This window comes from Macaca fascicularis, chromosome 12, assembly GCF_037993035.2.
Source record: "Macaca fascicularis isolate 582-1 chromosome 12, T2T-MFA8v1.1".
NCBI lineage: Eukaryota > Metazoa > Chordata > Mammalia > Primates > Cercopithecidae > Macaca > Macaca fascicularis.
This window is the reverse complement of record NC_088386.1, coordinates 21,578,738-21,594,606: the sequence shown is the minus strand read 5'-3', so window position 1 is coordinate 21,594,606 and position 15,869 is coordinate 21,578,738. Positions and strand designations below refer to the sequence as shown.

Genomic DNA, 15,869 nt, shown 5'->3' with positions numbered 1-15,869 from the left:
TAGTATCTCATTGTGGGTTTGACTTGATTTCCCTAATGACTAATGATGTTGAACATTTTTTCATGTGCTTACTGGCCATTTGTGTATCTTCCTTGGAGAAATGTCTATTCAAATCCTTTCCACATATTTGAACTGGGTGTCTTTATAATTGAGTCATAGGTTCTTTTTATAATCTAAACACAAGTCTCTTATCAAATATATGATTTGCAAATATTTTCTCCAATTCTATGGGTTGTTCTTTGCACTCTTTTTTTTTTTTTGAGACAGAGTCCCACTCTGTCACCCAGGCTGGAGTGCAGTGGCACGATCTCGGTTCACTACAACCTCTGCCTCCCTGGTTCAAGCGATTCTCATGCTTCAGCCTCTCGAGTAGCTGGGATTACAGGTGTGCACCACTATGCCTAGTTAATTTTTGTATTTTCAGTAGGGACGGGGTTTTGCCATGTTGGCGAGGCTGGTTTTGAACTCCTGGCCTTAACTGATCCGCCTGCCTCAGTCTTCCAAAGTGCTGGGATTACAGGCGTGAGCCACCACGCCCAGCTTCTTTGCAGTTTTTAATTTTTTTTTGTTTTTTTGAGACGGAGTCTCATTCTGTTGCCAAGCTAGAGTGTAGTGGCAATCCTGGCTCACTGCAACCTCCAACTCCCGGGTTCAAGTGCTTCTCCTGCCTCAGCCTCCCAAGTAGCTGGGATTACAGGTATGTGCCACCACGCCTGGCTAATTTTTGTATTTTTAATAGAGACAGGGTTTCACCGTGTAGGCCAGGATGGTCTTGATCTCCTGACCTCGTGATCCGCCCGCCTTGGCCTCCCAAAGTGCTGGGATTACAGGCGTGAGCCACTGCGCCCAGTCAGTTGTTTCTTGATGATATCCTTCAAAGCACAAAAGTTTTAAATTTTGATGAAGTCTGATTTATCTATTTTTAAATTTTGTTCCTGTGCTTTTAGTGCCATGTCTAACAATCTATTGGCTACTCCTAGATCACAAAAATATACTCCTCTTTTTTCCTCTAAGAATACATATTTTATACAGTTTTACTTTTTAGTAGATGATCCATTGAGTTAATTTTGTACGTGGTGTGAGGTAAAGGTCCAAATTCATTATTTTGCATGTAGCTATTCAGTTGTCCAAGCACCTTTTGTTGAAAAGATTCTTCTTTCCCACTCAATAGTCTTGGTACCCTTTTCAAAAATAAACAGTTCATAAATGCAAGGGTTTATTTCTAGAGACTCCATTCTATTACACTGGTCCATACGTTCACCTTATATCATTACATCATTGTATGCTTTGTAGTAAGTTTGAAAATCGGGAAGTATGAGTCATCCATCTTCATTTTCCAGATTAACTATTGTGTTTTTTGCATTTCCATATGAATTTTAGGTTTATAATTTATGGAAAAAAGCCAGCTGGAATTTTGGTAGGAATGTTGACTCTATAGATCAGTTTGGGGAGGATTATCATCTTAACAATATTAAGTATTCTTATCTATGAACATAGGATACTTTCCATGTATTTAGGTCTTAAATCTTTCAACAATGTTTTGTCATTTTTAGCACACAAATCTTACACTTTTGTTAAATTTATTACTTCATTATTTTTGGAAAATTAATTTTAGAAAATAATTTTTCTGATTACAAAATACTACTTGTCACCTGTCCAATATGGAAATATGAAAAGGCAGAGAAGACAATAAGTATTAACCATAATCCAACTAGCAAGGTGTACTGGAAATCTAAACTTTTTTTGTCTTTTCAACATATTTTTGTTTTGGCAACTGCCTTCTGACCCTGCTATGTGTCATTCATTCTGGTATAATTATCAGTAACATTTCCCCCACCTCCTTCGCCACAGGGTTGGACATGTCACCTCCTCCAACCAGAGGGCCCACACATGTGGACACTGACTAGTCTGAAGGTGGCCACATGATCCAAACAGGGGCAATCAGAATTCTCATTCTCAATACAAGCATGAGAGAGAAAAGGTTAATCTCTTCTGTCTGGGATCGTGAATTCAAGGTCCTGAAAGTGCCAGGAGGTGCTGGGCTCTCCTGACACCATGGAGAGTTTCTCTGAGAATGAAGCTAAAACAGAAGAAACCAAGAATTAAAAAGAGAGAGAGAAATTTTAATGATATCCTTTAGATCACTGGAAACAGCCATGCCTAACCAAATTCACCCTTGGATTTCTGAACTGCAGAGCCAACGTGTTTCCTCTTTTGCTTAAAACTATCTGATGGGGGATTCTGACAACTGAAGAATCCTAATACGTATGAGATAAACATTATATTCATTTGGTTACAAATCATTTCTGTCTTTGGAAAACAGACATTTATTGGGCCCTTTTAAAGTTATTTATGTAGTACTTTTTTAGTGTACACTAACACGAAATGATAGATATCATTGGGAGCTGTCAAATTAATCAATATGTCCCTCTGGAATTGACTGCTTATAACCACAGTACACATCAGTGTTAAAAACCGCCTGTAATCATTCTCCTCAGCCCCTATGTGGAGAGATATTTCAGCATGAAATAAAGTACCTTCTTTCTCTTGCATAAGATTCCCTCTTGACTTCCATTTCTGCCTGTTTGGCTAGCAAGGCAGCAGCTTTGGCAGCCTCTACTTCTTCCTTTGTCTTTGCAAAACGAGCAGCTCTCTCTGCACGGTCCTTTAAAACATTGTTAAAAACCAATTAGCTTTACTGCCAGAATGGTCAATTCACACAATTCCGAACACAAATATGCATGGAATTCTTTTTTTTATTAAGAGACAGGGTCTTGCTCTGTCATCAAGGCTGGAGTGCAGTGGCATAATCATAGCTCACTGCAGCCTCTGAACACCTGGGCTCAAGCAATCCTCCCACCTCAGCTTCCAGAGTAGCTGGGACTACAGGTGCATGCCACCATGCCCAGCTAATTTTTTTCTTTTCTTGTAGAGGTGGGGTCTCTACACCACCTCTGGGCAGCTTTGTTGCCCAGGCTGGTCTCGTACTCCTGGTTTCAAGCAATCCTTCCACCTCGGTCTCCTAAAATTCTGGGATGACAGTTGTGAGCCACTGTGCCTTGCTGCCTGAAATCTCTAACACCATATGCAAACTTTAACATTCTGGAACTGTTACTTTTTAGTTTTATCAACTGTCGGAGACCAGAATTATTATTAAGGAAACAAGGACAGGAATTTGCTCACTATTGTATCTCCAAGACTGGAAGGAGGTCTGGCACATAATAAATGCTGGGCCTGTAATTCTAGCACGTTGGGAGGCCAAGGTGGGTGGATCGCCTTAAGTCAGGAGTTCGAGACCAGCCTGACCAATGTGATGAAACCCCGTCTCTACTAAAAATACAAAATTTAGCCAGGCATGTTGGCATGCGCCTGTAATTCCAGCTACTTGGGAGGCTAAGACAGGAGAATTGCTTGAACTCAGGAGGCGGAGGTTGCAGTGAGCCGACATTGCACCGTTGCACTCCAGCCTGGGCAACAAGACTAAAACTCCATCTCAAAAATAAATAAATAATGAATGCTCAACAAAAACTTGTTGACTGACCAAATGAACAAAAAATATTAAGGTACGGATGGTTTCCTTTCTTTCTTTCTTTTTTTTGGGATGGAGTTTCGCTTTTTGTTGCCCAGGCTGGAGTATAATAGCACGATGTCAGCCTACTGCAATTTCCACCTCCCGGGTTCAAGTGATTCTCCTGCCTCAGCCTCCCAAGTAGCTGGGATTACAGGCGCCCACCACCACACCCGACTAATTTTTGTATTTTTAGTAGAGACGGGTTTCATCATATGGGCCAGGCAAGTCTTGAACTCTCGACCTCAGGTGATCAGCCTGCCTCGGCCTCCCAAAGTGCTGGGATTACAGGCATGAGCCACACCTGGTGGGATGGTTTTACTATGTATTGCAGCTGATGAATTCTAAAAGCAATTGTTGCAAAGTAAGCTTTATGATGTGCCTAAATCCTCTGAATGTTGCAAAAAAGTGTGCCTGTGATTAGAGAAGACTACTAGGTACTTAGCTTATTTTCCAGGGAATCTTTAAAAGCTGCTTTCTGAATACTGATAAAAGTCATAAATTAAAAAAATATGAATAAAAATCACTTTGAAAAAAATCAACTCAATGTTAATCTTAACTATTTTAATTCATTTACAATTTCTAATAAAAGGAAGCTCATCATTGGTAGTCTATGAGTCACTAAAAACTACTATTTCTGTGTGCACAGTCTAGTAGTAATCTAAAGCTACTGTGCACAGAAAAACAATTTCATGAATGTCTAGAAACTTAAGACTTACCAATGCAATCTGCTGTTTTATACGTTCTCGAGCTGCCCTATCTTCTGCCTTTTCTCTGTTTCTTTCCTCCAACATTCTTTTTGTTAATTCTTCTTCTTGTTTTCTTTTATAATCCAACATTTCTTTTCCAGTTTTTCTCCTCTCAATTTCCTTCTTAATCTCTCTCTGAATTAAAGAAAAAGTTTTATGATCCAAAAACAACTTGAAAATCTGCCCCAGATATTTTGAATGTAAGGAAAACTGCAGTTAAAAAAATAAAACTTCATAAAATGTAAGTCTAGACGAGTTTTTATTAATGGCATGGTTAATGCTCAAATGTCTATCAATCTACAAATCACTGCCAGTGGTCTGTTAAGATAATAATGTAGTCAGCGTAAGTTGAAGGTAAGCATAATTACAGGCCTTTAGTCATGAGGTTAAATATATTACCCTTCAGGGACAAGATGGTGGTCATGTATTTGGCTTGAATGAAATGGTAACCTTCCTATATTAGAACTCCAAAGAAATGCTACACAGTTAGGTACATGTGGTGAGAAAAACGAACCATGTACTAGAATGCTTAACAGGAGAGGAAAAATTCAGCAAAATGTCTACACATTTTTTCACAAAAATGAACTAAAACTTTGTTCTGCCTCAAGCCAAACAATTTTTGCTCCAGTTCCTTTATTCTTAGTATAAAAAAATCATTTCAGAGGGAAAAAGCATGGTCTAATTTATTCGTAGCAATTTACGGAAAGAACACAAAAAATGTATATCCTATGACTCTACTAGAGAAAACAGATAGGAATTATCTTCATAGTGCTGCAACACTGAACTAAAACTAGGAAGTCACCCTAGGCCTGCCACACTGAATAGAATAATCAATCATAACCTCAGTTAATGACAAGATAAAACAATGCTAACTGCATGAACTTTACCTGTTCTTCCTCTTTTCTTTTCTCTTCTCTCCTTTCTTCAAGTTTTTTTGTTAGTCTGTATTTAAAACAAAACAAAACAAAAAAACACCACATTAATTGAGACACATCATATTAATATAAAACATATTTAGGAGATGGATTTAGCTAAAACAATTGGAGAAATAAACAAACAAAAAGCAAGCAACAATTTATCTGCCTGGCTTCAGGCTCCTAAAGAAATCCTGGAGTCAACGAGAGCCCATCAGAAGCCTAGCTTCAGTCTAAATGCCTCACTTCCCACTTATGATTAGTTTGCCTTTTTCCTTCTGATTTACCTGATACTGACTTTAAAATCTACAAATACATTTTCAAGCAAATATATAAATCAGTGACTGATAAATGCTCTACTCCTTATATAAAAGTAAATAGCACTATAGTAAAAACAAAACAAAAAAACTGTAAAAATAAAAACAAAAACTTAAGGCCAGCAAATTATTAATACTAAATTACTAACACCAACTTGATTCTCAACTGTAAGAAGTTCATCAATTAAAAATGAATGGAGGCCGGGCACAGTGGCTCATGCCTGTAATCCCAACACTTTGGGAGGCCGAGGTGGTTGGATCTCTTGAGCTAAAGACCAGCCTGAGCAACATGGCAAAACCCTGTCTATCGGGGCTGAGGTGAGAGAATTGCTTGAGCTGGGAGGTCGAGGCTGCAGTGAGCCACTTTCTCGCTACCGCATTCCAGCCTGGGTGACAAAGGGAGATCCCTGTCTGAAACAGACAAACAAACAAATGGAGGCTGGGTGTGGTGGCTCACATCTGTAATCACAGCACTGCAGGAGGCTGAGGCAGGAGGACGGCCTAAGCCCTGGAGTTTGAAACCAGTCTGGGCAACAACTTGAGACCCCATCTTTACAAAAAATAAAAAATTAGGCCGGGCACGGTGGCTCAAACCTGGCTCAAACCGCCAGGAGGCGGAGGTTGCAGTGAGCTGAGATGATGCCACTGTACTCCAGCCTGGGCGAGAGAGTGAGACTCTGCCTCAGGAAAAAATAAATAAATAAATAATACAAAATTACCTGAGTATGGTAGCATGCAACATAATGAAATCCCATCTCAAAAACTAATAAAATAGGCCACGCACGGTGGCTCATGCCTGTAATCCCAGCACTTTGGGAGGCCGAGTTGGGCAGATTATGAGGTCAGGAGTTTGAGACTAGCCTGATCAACACGGTGAAACCCTGTCTCCACTAAAAATACAAAAAATAGCCGGGCGTGGTGGTGTGCGCCTGTAATCCCAGCTTCTCAGGAGGCTGAGCCAGGAGAATCACTTGAACCCGGTAGGCGGAGGTTGCAGTGAGCTGAGATGGTGCCACTGCACTCCAGCCTGGGCAACAGAGCGAGACTCTATCTCAAAAAAATTAAAAAATTAAAAAATAATATAATGATTCTGAAATTAGACAGTGGTAATGGATGCACAACCTTGTGAATATACTAAAACTCACTGAATTGTACACTTTCAATTTCATGGTAGTGAATTATATTTCATTTTTTAAAATGAAAAATGGTATTTTCTCTAAAAGTGTTTGGTATATACATTTATTAGAACTCAGCTGAACAATGTGTGCCAGCAATCAAAGGAGTGAGTACTCAAGGAATGTTGGAGACATGTCAAAAAGCCAGAAGACCCAATATGAAGGGGATTCCAACAAGTCAAATTTGGGGCAATTTGTGCACCAAAAAGAATAGAGAAATGGATAGTAACACATGAGAGAAAAAAAAGCATCTGTGACATGTCTTAACTGCTAAGGGAAACTGTAAATTGGCTTAACCACTTTGGAAAGCTGTTTGATCAGTATCTGTAACCCAGAAATTCCTGCTTTTCATATATATATATGCCCCGAAGAAATGTGTACACACGTTCACCAAGACATATACAAGAATGTTCCTCATAGCAGTTCCATTCAAATAGCCCCAAACAGAAAACAATCCTAATACCCACCAACAGTAGAATGGATTAATAAATCATAGTAGAGTCAAATAGAATACTATAAAGTAGTGAGAGTGCACCAATTACCGCAACATGCAACATGGATAAGCCTCAAAATACAAAGCTAAACAAAGGAGATCAAACACAAAAATACATGTTGGATGATTCCATCACAAAGTTCACAAACAGACTAACCTACAGTGTTAGATTCAGGATAGTGATCATCTTACAGAGGGAATCCATAATTGGAAAGGGGCATAAGGAAAGCTGGTTAGGTACTGTTAATTTTCTTTCTTTTTTTTTTTTTTTTTTGAGACAAGGTCTCACTTTGTTGCCCAGAAGTGAAGTGGCATGATCTCGGCTCACTGCAACTTCTGCCTCCCGGGTTCAAGTGATTCTCCTACCTCAGACTTCTCAGTAGCTTGGGACTACAGATGCACACCACCACGCCCGGCTAATTTTTGTATTTTTAGTGGAGACAAGGTTGTACCATGTTGGCAAGGCTGGTCTCGAACTCCTGATCTCAAGTGACCTGCCCACCTCAGCCTCCCAAAGTGCTGGGATTACAGGCGTGAGCCACTGCGCCAGACGAGCACTGGTAATTTTCTATTCCTTCATCTGGGTGCTGGTGTCCAATAAGTAGTTTACTGGAAAAAGGCAGCGGGGGTGAGCAGATGGAAAGTAGAGGGGACAGATGAAAGCATTTCTCTACAGAAGAATGCTAGCTGATAATGTAGAAAAAATAGAATGAGAAAAATACCACAATTTTTAAACATCAATGAAATAGGTGATTACAGCAAAAATCAATGAATGCCGAAACTAGTGGGTGAAAGTTTTTAAGCAGTAGGATAGTTACCGTTTCAAAGAATCACCCCATAGACAACTTATATATTAGAAAATGAAAAGGGTACCGAACAGATACTATCCTAACCACATAAACTTTACATTTCCAATAACGCATACATCTGGTATTACTTGTCTCCTGATATGAGTAATGGAAAGGACAAAACATTATCTTGGTAATGTTCTTATCAGAGTTTAATCTGAATCTAATGATAGAACAGGGACCAGATCAAAGGACATTGTAGAAACAACTAACCTAGACTCTTCAAAATGTCTAAATCATCAAAAATGCAAACAAGAATAGAAATGCGTTGGATTTAGAGCCTAAACTAAATGCAATGAACAATCCTTGACTGGATCTTGAATCAAGGAAAAAAAAGTTAAAAAGGCCATTATTGGAGCAACTGGGAAATCTGAATTTGAACAACAAATTAGATAATCTTACTGTATCAATTTAGAATTTCTCGGGTATGATAATGGTATTGTGTTTATATCTGAAAATATACACCATCTGAAAATGGTGTATAAATATATTTACAGACCATTTGTAGAATTTTCTTCTGAGAAATACAAATGGAAGTTTGTTTTAATCTGGGTGAAAAGCTACACTGCATCTAATTTAGTAACAAACTGTTCCATCACTTCTACATTTGGGCATTGACTTTTTTTTTTTTGGAGATGGATTTTCTCTCTTGTTGCCCAGGCTGGAGTGCAATGACATAATCTTAGCTCACTGCAATCTCTACCTCCTGGATTCAAGCAATTTTCCTGCCTCAGCCTCCTGAGTAGCTGAGATTACAGGCACCCACCACTATGTCAGGTAATTTTTGTATTTTTAGTAGAGACAGGGTTTCACCATGTTGCTCGGGCTGGTCTCAAACTCCTGACCTCAGTTGATCCACCATACAGGCGTGAGCCACTGTGCCTGGCTGGCATCTACTTATTAATGGTCACTATGCCTGCCTGGGTGCCAGAAGGGGGCAGGACATGGGTCTGTGAGCACAGATCCCCAGGTCCTGGCCTAGGCTGGAGTCCTTGCTCAAAGCCCACAGACCCTCAGCCAATGTCTTCCTAGGAGATGCATGCTGAGGTATCTAGGCATGAAGTGAAATTATGTCTGCAACTTTCAAATGAATCAGAAGAAAAAAAAAAAAAGAAAAAAATTGAAAGGTGGTCATTACACTATTTCTTCAACATTGAGGTTTGAAACTTATCCAAATAAAAAGACTGGAATTCATGGTACTACGTATTATCTTTGCCAGATAATTCTGCCCATTTTAAACATAATGACATGGCTGGGCATGGTGGCTCATGCCCGTAATTCCAGCACTTTGGGAGGCCGAGGCGGGAGGATCACCTGAGGTCAGGAGTTCGAGACCAGCTTGGTCAACATGGTGAAACCCCGTCTCTACTAAAAATACAAAAATTAGCCAGGCGTGGTGGTGGGCAACTGTAATCTCAGCTACTTGGGAGGCTGAGGCAGGCGAATCGCTTGAATCCAGGAGGTGGAGGTTGTAGTGAGCCGAGATTGTGCCACTGCACTCCAGCTTGGGGGAAAGAGCAAAACTCCGTCTCGGGCAGGGGGGGAAACTATAATGAAATTAAAAAAATAATGCATTTTAACTAAAGATTCGTTAAAAGATTCCTATTTCACATCTGTTAGCTTTAATAAAACATTGCATATCCTGGCCGGACATGGTGGCTCAAGCCTGTAATTTCAGCACTTTGAGAGGCCAAGGCCAGAGGATCACCCGAGGCCAGGAGTTCGAGACCAGCCTGGCCAACATGGCAAAACCGTCTCTACTAAAAATACAAAAATTAGCCAGTCACGGTGGCGCACACCTGTAATCCCAGATACTCAGGAAGCTGAGGTATGAGGATTACTTGAACTGGGAGGAGGAGGTTGCAGTGAGCCGAGATCACACCACTGCACTCCAGCCTGGAAACAGAGCCAGACTTCATCTCAAAAACAAACAAACAAAAAACCATAACAGGCCAGGTGCGGTGGCTCATGCCTGTAATCCCAGCACTTTGGGAGGCCAAGGCAAGCAGATCATCTGAAGTCAGGAGTTCAAGATCAGCCTGGCCAACATGGTGAAACCCTGTCACCACTAAATATACAAAAAAAATTAGCCGGGTGTGGTGGTGCACGTCTGTAATAAAAGACTATGATTTGACAATTATTGTATCATTAAAAATACTAGAAACTACAAAGAGCCAGAAATTTGTATCTGATTATTAGACCAACTAATGAAAAATGCCATTTAGTAGACATCCACTTATGCAGAACTCAAGCTCAGTACATAGTCATAAAATGAGCTGAAGTTCTTGCCCATCGGGAGCTTTTTATCCTTATGGCATAAAGAGATAAAAGCAGAAGTGACAGATGGAAACACCCATGTACCAAAATACCATTAAAAAGGGGATTCTAGCTGCATCCATGTCCCTACAAAGGATGCAAACTCATCCTTTTTGATGGCTGCATCATTCTTAGCAAACTATCACAAGAACAGAAAACCAAACACCGCATGTTCTCACTCATAGGTGGGAACTGAACAATAAGATCACTTGGACTCAGGAAGGGGAACATCACACACAGGGGCCTGTCATGGGGAGGGGGGAGGGGGGAGGGATTGCATTGGGAGTTATACCTGATGTAAATGATGAGTTGATGGGTGCAGCACACCGACATGGCACAAGTATACATATGTAACAAACCTGCACGTTATGCACATGTACCCTACAACTTAAAGTATAATAATAATAAATAAATTTAAAAAAAAAAAAAAAAGAAAAAAAAATAAAAATAAAAATAAAAATAAAAATAAAAAATAAAAAGGGGATTCTTAGAATGATCAGACCAAAAGCTGACTGGTGACTTCAGACATATAGAAAAGTTTTAGGGCCGGGCGCGGTGGCTCAAGCCTGTAATCCCAGCACTTTGGGAGGCCGAGACGGGCGGATCACGAGGTCAGGAGATCGAGACCATCCTGGCTAACACGGTGAAACCCCGTCTCTATTAAGAAATACAAAAAACTAGCCGGGCGAGGCGGCGGGCGCCTGTAGTCCCAGCTACTCGGGAGGCTGAGGCTGGAGAATGGCGTGAACCCGGGAGGCGGAGCTTGCAGTGAGCTGAGATCCGGCCACTGCACTCCAGCCTGGGTGACACAGCGAGACTCCGTCTCAAAAAAAAAAACAAAACAAAACAAAAAAAAACAAAAAAAAAAAAAAAAAAGAAGAAAAGTTTTAGAGTGTAATGTTTAAAAATACAAATTAGGTGATCAAAAATTTCAGCTCAGAATTCTAAAACTTCATAACTTTAGTTTTAATTCAAATTAATGAAACAACTGAAAACCACTGTCTTCTTAAACAAAATGCTATTTGCAAAAAGAAGAGCAAACCTTTCCACTCTGATGTTGAGGTCCTCTGCAGGTCTCTGATCTGAGCATCCACTAGGCTCCTGAGAGGAAGTGGCATGGCCTGCACTTTCTCCTCCTTAATTATTAAATAAAAAGAAATAAGAATACTGCATTTAATGCAACTTTTTAAAGGAATAAATCTAGGTTATAGCATCTGTTAATAATTTTGTATCTTAAACATTATATATTTTCCCTAAAAATGGAGGAGTTAAATATGCTATTACTAATTCTAAAGTTTAGACGTGGATAAAATTGTTCACAAATAGAAATAAGGCAGTTACCGAGTTAAGATCACCAAGGTAAAGGTCAGATGTAAAACATGAAGAAATACCAATCCGGCAGGAGGCATGCCTGGCTATGGGTAGGCTTCACTCTAGAGCAATGCTGTCCAGTATCTATACTGTCTAATACAGCAGCCACTAGACACGCGGCTGTTGAACATCTAAAATGAGGTTACTGAAAGTGAGGGACAAATTTTAATTGTAACTAATTTTAATTAAAATGTGGCTGTGGCTATTGAGCAGTGAGCAATAGAGGCCAGGTTTGATCCTGGGTATGGCTCTGGACTTACACTGGTCCAAGGAATCTGCTTCTGCTGACCAGAGTGGTTCCTTAGAGAGCCTCTTTATGCTAGTTTTCTTTGAAGGATTTCCTGAAAGATAGACTTTTGTCCTGGCCTGCTCTAGAAGACCTCTATCATTCCCTTCCTTACAACTTGCCACCAACCTGATTCCTCTTTACAGTCTTTGGCAAACAAGGACTCTGGAGCCACAAAGTCATTTCAGTAAGTTTCTTAATCCCTCTGTACCTCATCAGTAAAATGGGGATAGTAATCTCACATGGTTGCTATAAGAAATATGTGTTAATACAAGTAAAATGCTTAGAACTTAACTGAGACTGGCACATGGTAAGCATTTTCGTTACTACAGTAGTAGTAAAAATAATTAGTAGGACTAAGTAGAGACGAGGGTGCATATCTCTTCCCCCTCCCCATTCAGGGGCATAACCTAGGTAGCTTGAAATCAACAAAGTGAGAGTATTTACACCTTGGAAATTAGCAAATACTACAAATGTGGACCTTTGCTTCCACAGAGACTTCTGACAAACGTTTACCAGTGTATCACTGAATGCAACTCTTGGATAAGAAGCGGTAACCACTAGCAGCCAGTAGAGGCTCAACAGGAAATTAACCACCTTTCTTTAGCAAATAAAATGAATGCTGAGGACATGTCTTATTATCAGTAAAAATTTAACATCTTATGAAGGTAACTTGTGGACAAGATGGGGGAAAAGTGTTGAACAAGAGTACAGTTAGGTGAATCTACGACTCATACTCAATGAGAAATGGATAGATGTCATATAGAGGAAGATTTCCAATTGTATGTCACAGAGTTCCCTGCCTTTGGTATTTTTATAAGTGACTTGAAGATGTAAAATATAAATTTGTAACTTTTTTTTTCTGTGACAGGGTCTAGCTCTGTTGCCTAGGCTGGGGAGCAGTGGCATGATCTTGGCTCACTGCAACCTCCGCCTCCTGGGATCAAGTCATCCTCCTACTTCAGCCTCCCTAGTAGCTGGGGCTACAAGTGCATGCTAACATGCCTGGCTAATTTTTGTATTTTGTGCAGAGACTGGGTTTTGTCACCCTGCCCAGGCTGGTCTTGAACTCCTGAGCTCAAGTCATCTTGGCCTCCCAAAGTACTGGGATCACAGGCATGAGTCACTGTACCTGGCCCATGTGTAACTTCATGGGTGACCCAAAATTGTGTGAAATAGCTTATTAACACTCATATTTAACTGCTAATTCCTAAATGAAAAATTCTAGGTCGGGTATGGTGGCTCACGCCTGTAGTCTCAGCACTTCGGGAGGCCGAGGTGGGTGGATCATTTGAGGTCAGGAGTTTGAGACCAGCCTGGCCCAACATGATGAAACCTCGTCACCACTAAAAATACAAAAATTAGCTGGGCATGGTTGTGGATGCTTGTAATCCTAGCTACTTAGGGGGCTGAGACAGAAGAATCACTTGAATTTGGGAGGCAGAGGCTGCAGTGAGCCAAGATCGCACCACTGCACTGTAGCCTGGGTGACAGAGCGAGACTCTGTCTCAAAAGAAAAAAAAAAAAATTCTGGATTGAAAAAAACCCTCAATAAGCTAAAACAACTGAAAAAAATAATAAAAATGTATTAAGAGAAGTTCTGCCTTTAGGCTTAAAAAGCCAACTGGAATAACAGGCATAATGTATCTCCTGAGAGAAATATGTATCATCATCTATAAAGTGGTCTTGTCAAAAACAATAATGAAGCTGACCCGATCAAATCTGTAGCTTTACAAATTTAGAGGAATAAAGGGGACAGAGGAACATCTTACACAATTCCATGGGGATACAGTAAAATCCAGAATGTGGAAAGCTATAGGAAAAACTACCAGGGAGAGCAGAAATCTACATATTAAATTTAAAAACACATCAACCAATAGCAATATATCGAACTGAAAAAAAAGTGTAATATAAATATTGCCTAGATAATTGATGATAAAAAGGATTACTATTAAACTTTCTGGCTTTGATAATAGTATTGTGGTTATTTTTTAAAATTTCTTATCTTTTAGATACTGATATTTTAAAAGATGAAAGCATATAAATGCCTGAGATTTGCTTCAAAATAACCTGGGAGAGATGGTCATACGGGGAGACAGATAACAAAAAACGACCAAGTAACAGGAATCACTCACGCAGGATGAGTACCTCGAGTTCGTTATTCTGTTCTCTCTCTAGAAATGCTTGCAAATTTACATAATTAAAATTTATTTTGGCCAGGCGCGGTGGCTCACGCCTGCAACCCCAGCACTTTGGGAGCTGAGGCGAGTGAGCGTATCACCTGAGGTCAGGAGTTCGAGACCAGCCTGGCCAACACGGTGAAAACCCGTGTCTATTAAAAATACAAAAATTAGCCGGGCATGGTGGTGCATGCCTGTAATCCCAGCTACTCAGGAGGCTGAGACAGGAGAATCACTTGAACCTGGGAGGTGGAGGTTGCAGAGAGCCGAGATCACACCACTGCACTGCAGCCTGGGCAACACAGTGAGACTCTGTCTCAAAAAAAAAAAAAAAAAAAATTATTTTAAAAGGCAACTATATATAATCTTAAAAGATTTATATTCCTTCCTTATATTTTAGAGATACATACTGAAATATTTTACTTGAGATTTGTTCTAAATAAGTGGAAGAAGAAGAGGAATGGAGGGCACAGATGAGAATATTGGCCATGAAGCTAGGCAATGGATTAATGAGGTTTTCTTATACTATTTTTTTTTCTATTTCTGTATATGTTTGAAATTTTCCATAATAAAAAGTTTTTTTTTTTTTTTTTTTTAAAGTTACAGGCCTGGATGCAACGGCTCATGCCTATAATCCCAGCACTTTCAGAGGGCAAGGCAGGAGGATTACTGGAGGACAGGAGTTTGAGACAGCCTAAGTAACACAGTGAGACCCCATCTCTGCAAAGAATATAATTTAAAAATTAGGCTGGCCATGGTGGCTCATACCTATAATCCCAGCACTATGGGAAGCCAAGGCAAGTCAGATGACCTGAGGTCGGGAGTTTGAGACCAGCCTGATCAACATGGAGAAACCCGTCCCTACTAAAAATACAAAATTAGCCGGGTGTGGTGGCGCATGCCTGTAATCCCAGCTACTCAGTAGGCTGAGGCAGGAGAATTGCTTGAACCCGGGAAGTGGAGGTTGTGGTGAGCCAAGATCGCGCCATTGCACCCCAGCCTGTGCAACAAGAGCAAAATTCCGTCTCAAAAAAAAAGAAAAAAATTTAGCCAGGTGTGGTGGTGCACACCTGGAGTCCTAGCTACTCAGGCAGCTGAAGCAGGAGGATCACGTGAGCCCAAGAGTTGGAGATTATAGTGAGCTGTGTTTGTGCCACCACACTCCAGCCTGGGAGACAGAGCCAGACACCGTCTCAAAAAAAAAAAAAAAAAATTTTTTTTTTTAGACACAGGGTCTGGCTCTGTCACCCAGGATGGACTGCAGTGACATGATCACAGCTCACTGCAGTACCAACCTCCCCAGCTTAAGCAACCCTCCCATCTCTCAGCCTCCTAAATAGCTGAAATTACAGGCATGTACCACCACACCTGGCTAATTTTGTATTTTTGTAGAGACAAGAGTTTTGCCATGTTGTCCACGCTGGTCTCGAACTCCTGGGCTCAAGCAATCTGCCCACCTTGGCCTGTCAAAGCACTGGGATTATAGGTGTGAACAACCACAACTGACCAAAAAAAAAAAAAAAATTTTTTTTTAAGCTACAAAAAACTGAGATTAGAGCTGCTACCCACCTCAGATAAGCCAGAGCTTGCAGTTTTAGTCTAGCCAAGTTAACTGTCTACTAAAACAAAAACAACACTCTTTGCAGGAATAC

General features: G+C 40.4%; 1 protein-coding gene across 5 annotated transcripts in view; it reads right to left on the bottom strand.

Annotated features, from left to right (window-relative positions):
- UBXN4 (UBX domain protein 4) overlaps positions 1 to 15,869 on the bottom strand; it is a 44,078-nt gene that overhangs the window by 11,291 nt on the left and 16,918 nt on the right. For 2 of the 5 annotated variants that reach the window (XM_074008977.1, XM_074008978.1), the window contains 5 exons: positions 11,423 to 11,516; positions 5,205 to 5,259; positions 4,288 to 4,452; positions 2,538 to 2,665; positions 552 to 2,080 (listed from right to left, as the gene is read on the bottom strand). In XM_074008977.1, the coding sequence (XP_073865078.1) occupies positions 2,011 to 2,080; positions 2,538 to 2,665; positions 4,288 to 4,452; positions 5,205 to 5,259; positions 11,423 to 11,516 (512 nt within the window). In that variant the 3' untranslated portion in view covers positions 552 to 2,010. Of the gene's footprint in view, positions 1 to 551; positions 2,081 to 2,537; positions 2,666 to 4,287; positions 4,453 to 5,204; positions 5,260 to 11,422; positions 11,517 to 15,869 lie in introns of those variants that run through there. The other 3 variants (XM_065525425.1, XM_005573040.4, XM_074008979.1) reach the window with 2 other exon arrangements.